Here is a 4,236-nt window from a genome sequence, read left to right on the forward strand (position 1 = left end):
ATGTAAATTAATTCCTATATTTGAATATTTGTCATGTAAAAATTAACAATGATTATATTTTTCATTACCATTTAAAAATGATGCTCGGAATATGTTAATAAATTTTTTTTAATTTTTCAAAAAATAAAATTTTATTTGACCAATAATTTGAAGCAATGATTTTATTTTCACTTTTTATTTAATTTTCCAAAATAAATTATAAAATAATCAATAATTCAAAATTTATTCCATTCATTTTGTAAAATTGTATACAAATATATATATGTATGTATACTTAGATAGGACACATAACGAAATGTTGATACTATTTTATGTTTTATCAAATACCAAATTAAGCAAATAAGATATATAAATTAATTAAAAAATAATAATTCTAAATATTTAACAATAAGGTATACAATATTTTGTTTGATGAATATAATTTATTTACTAATGCAATAATTAAGTATATTATGCAAATGCTTTGCCATGGATACCCCTTGTCACCAGGTAAAAGTCCGCATGCTCTAATGAGGTTATAAGCTATGCTAGTGATGGCTTATATCTTCAGTAAGATCTCCCATGCTAGAGAGGTTTCAATTAAAGGGTCAAACAAAGTGTATTTATAGGATTAAAACTGGAATAGATAACATCCCGGTAATCATCCTAGAAGAAGGATAGCTCAAAATCTAAACTCGAATAGAAGGAGCTTGTTTAGTCCTGTAAAGTTATCCATCTAAGAGGAGGAAAATACTCTACGTAAACCTAAGTCATGTAAACTTTACTATTACCGGCCTAGCTCATTAGGTCATTAATCATATTTGTAACGGTTGTAACAAGCATGAGTAAAGCCATTACCAAAGATTTAATCATTATGCAAATGAAAGTTATATAATTGGAATATAAAAACAGGAACTTATTATTTATCAAAAATGATATAAAAAATTGCTTAAATAGCACATATGTATAATTTCTCATATATTATAATATATTCTAGAAATTATTAGGAAATAAATCAAACATAATATTATGAAATTTGACAGGAAGTTTAGACAATAATTATTATCGAATAATTATTGATCCAACAAATATAACTATTAACTATTAATTATTATAACTATTCTGTATTATCACAATTTATTTCATTACTTTAGTACATTTAAAAGTGGAAATTATATTGATAATTTATTTCTTGTAATAGAATTTAAAAATTATCCGAAAGTTTATGCATAGCAATAAATAAATCAATAACTACTATTGCTGTGTAATGAAGTAAAAATTTATATCATACTTTTTTAATTAATCCTTTACTAATTTAGTCCATAGTTTAAGTTATATTTTTTTAAGTTATATTTTTTTTTAGTCCATAGTTTAAGTTATATTTTTTGTAAGAAAGGAAATTTATATGGGTTTTTGACAAACTAAAAGTGTTGTATGTCAAATGATGGAAGGAATTGTAACAGAAATGCATATTTTGAGTAATGAATTGAAACGAATGAAATGAATTAGTTTTATAATTCATATTGATTTTAATCAAATAATTTTCAAATTTGATAAGATTCCTTTTTACAGTTATAATTTTAATTCATGAAATTATAAGTAATCATTATGTTGTTAGTGGCAATTTTTTGCTTAAATTATTATTGATATCAATTTAAATGCAATTATTTTTGATGTTATTTATAATTGTTTGGTTGTTAAAAAATCAAGAATAACAAAACGATCATTGATCATTAATATTATCAATATTTTTATTATTCTTATTTTAGGATGTATAATAAATGAAATTCGAATAATTTTTGATTAAATTTCAAATATATAATAATAAAAAATCTCTTTCATATCTTTAATATTATTCAAAATTCTGCTATGTTTTTTAAAATTTTATCTTTTTTTTTTCCTTCTTTTTTTTCTTTTTTTTTGAAAATTTATACTATATGAAAAAAGAGACCATAGAATTGAAACCAATTAATATTATAACATTTGCGAGACAATTTTCATTTTCCCTATTAAATTATCGGAAATTTTGAATGATTAAAGTGAAAACAAGGAAAGAAATGGATAAAAAATGAAAAATAGATGATAGAAATATTGGAAAAAAAAATAAAACAAAACACAGGTGACAAATAGATTATGGAGGTTAATGAATAAATAAGTTAACTAGGCTAATAAAATCAAAATGCCTCATAGGCTTCCAATGTTTAATGCATGTATTGAGAAATGTGTATATGCATATGCATATGCATATGCATATACACATTTCTCTATATATGCCATAATGTTAACCAAAAATATGTGACCTTAAACATTTGCTTACTCTAATGAGAATATAACATTTGTGGAAGGATTATAAGCTTAGCTAGCTTAACATGCTTATACAAGCCAAGTGCTTATTGATTTTGCACCAAATGGACATCCTTTTCCTTTCGTCCTGCAAGACTTTCTTCTTCAATACAAAATTGTTTTCAACTGAATGAAAGCCAACATACTAATGATATAGGCAAAAGTTTTATTGAATTAATTCCCATTATTATTGCGCAAAAAAAAAGTTCTATACAGGATTTTGTGGGGGCGTTGAAAAAACGAACGTATAAGTGGTTGCGTAGGCGTTTCAAAAAAGTTTGCGTGGGTGATCGTATAGGAGTTGCAAAAGACTGTGTAGGTGGTCGTGTAAACGTTAAAAAAAGAATGTGCAGGTGCTTGCATAGGAATCGAAAGGTTTATGTAGGTGGTTTTCTAGGTTTGTAAAAATGATCTGTCTAAGTGGTTGTGTAGGCGTTACAAAAAAGGTTTGTGCAAATGGTTGCGTAGGCGTTGTACAAAAAATCTGTGTGGGTAGTTGTGCGGGTTTGCAAAAAACTCTATGCACATGGTTGTGTAAGAGTTAAAAAACGAATGTACTTACAGTTGTGCAGGAATTGCAAAAAAATATGTGTGGGTGATTGCGTAGGCGCTAAAAAGTTTGCGTAGATGGTTGTGAAGACTTGCGAAGAAAGTATGTGCAGATGGTTGCGTAGGCGTATGACTGGATGATGTGTGCAAGTGTGTGCGTGATAATATGTAAATGTATACATAGGTATGTGTGTGTGTGTGTGTTTGTGTATGTGTGTGTGTGTGTGTGTGTGTACGTGTGTGTGTATGTGTGTGTGTGTGTATTTTGTGTGGGTTTCATTTTTTTTTTTTGAGTAGATGTAGAATTTGTTGAATATAAATTAAGCTTAACCCTGGATAATTAGTTAAGTTTAACGAAAAGATAAACAATTTTAGAATTAAAAAACGAGGATTCAAATACAAGGAATAACGGATATTTCCAGCTCTATTAACTTATATTTCAAACATTCCGCGGAGTTCATATGAAATGCAATTAAATTAAACGACTATTTTAAATTAATCCATTTTTAAGATTATTAAATTTGATAAATGACTGAGATTAATTATGCTTATTTAAAAATGAATTCCATTGTGATATTGAGATAGAGTAATTCTGTTCAATGATTAATGATATTGTTTGGGATATTGTTTTATGATATCATTTATTGTGATAAAAAAAAAAAAGTTTCCATTTCCACAAAATATTTTCTCATCTATAATATCTCTCCTGACAGAGCATATATATTGGAATTCGAATATAATATCTTTCCTGATAAATTGCATATATCAGAATATGAAAATAGCATTTTTCCCAATTAATAAAATCCGAATTTGGCAAATGAATGTAGAATTTTTGCGATACAGATGAAAGAATGATTAATCTTATTAATGATTATAATAATCCATATCAAATAAGAAGGGAGAAAGAAAATATAATTAAAGATGGTAACAAATTTAGAAATTATTTTTAGATTATGAAAAAAGAAAGAGAAAAAAGAAATCGTTACAGTATCTTTTCATGTTAATATTCAATAGAATTTAATAACACAAAATTTAATGACATTCAATAGAATGTTATTAAATTTTGTTTTTAAAAGAGCAATAAAAATAAAATTTACATTATTTTCTCTTTCATTTCATTTTTTTATTTATTTATTTTTTCAATGAAATTCTTACCATTTCATATGCCTTAGTAATAGATTTAATTAAAATTGAAAGAAAAAAAAAGTAATGGAATTTTTTTATTTTTCACTTTTTCATAAATTACTAATGAAAAATAGGAAATATTGCATGAATTAAAAAATGATGAAATTTTCTTCGTTTTTTTCTTTTTCATAAATTGTTAATTAAAAATAAATATAATGCATGAGTTAAAGTTTTTTTTTT

General features: G+C 25.1%; 1 protein-coding gene across 1 annotated transcript; it reads left to right on the plus strand.

Annotated features, from left to right (window-relative positions):
• Positions 1-2,538: 2,538 nt before the first annotated feature.
• On the plus strand, positions 2,539-2,697 carry LOAG_13124 (hypothetical protein; the record flags this gene model as incomplete). Its single annotated transcript, XM_003148633.1, has 1 exon — positions 2,539-2,697. A coding segment is annotated over one exon (159 nt), but the record flags the coding sequence as incomplete, so codon positions are not given.
• Positions 2,698-4,236: the final 1,539 nt, after the last annotated feature.

This window comes from Loa loa (assembly GCF_000183805.2).
Source record: "Loa loa unplaced genomic scaffold supercont3.418, whole genome shotgun sequence".
Lineage (NCBI taxonomy): Eukaryota > Metazoa > Nematoda > Chromadorea > Rhabditida > Onchocercidae > Loa > Loa loa.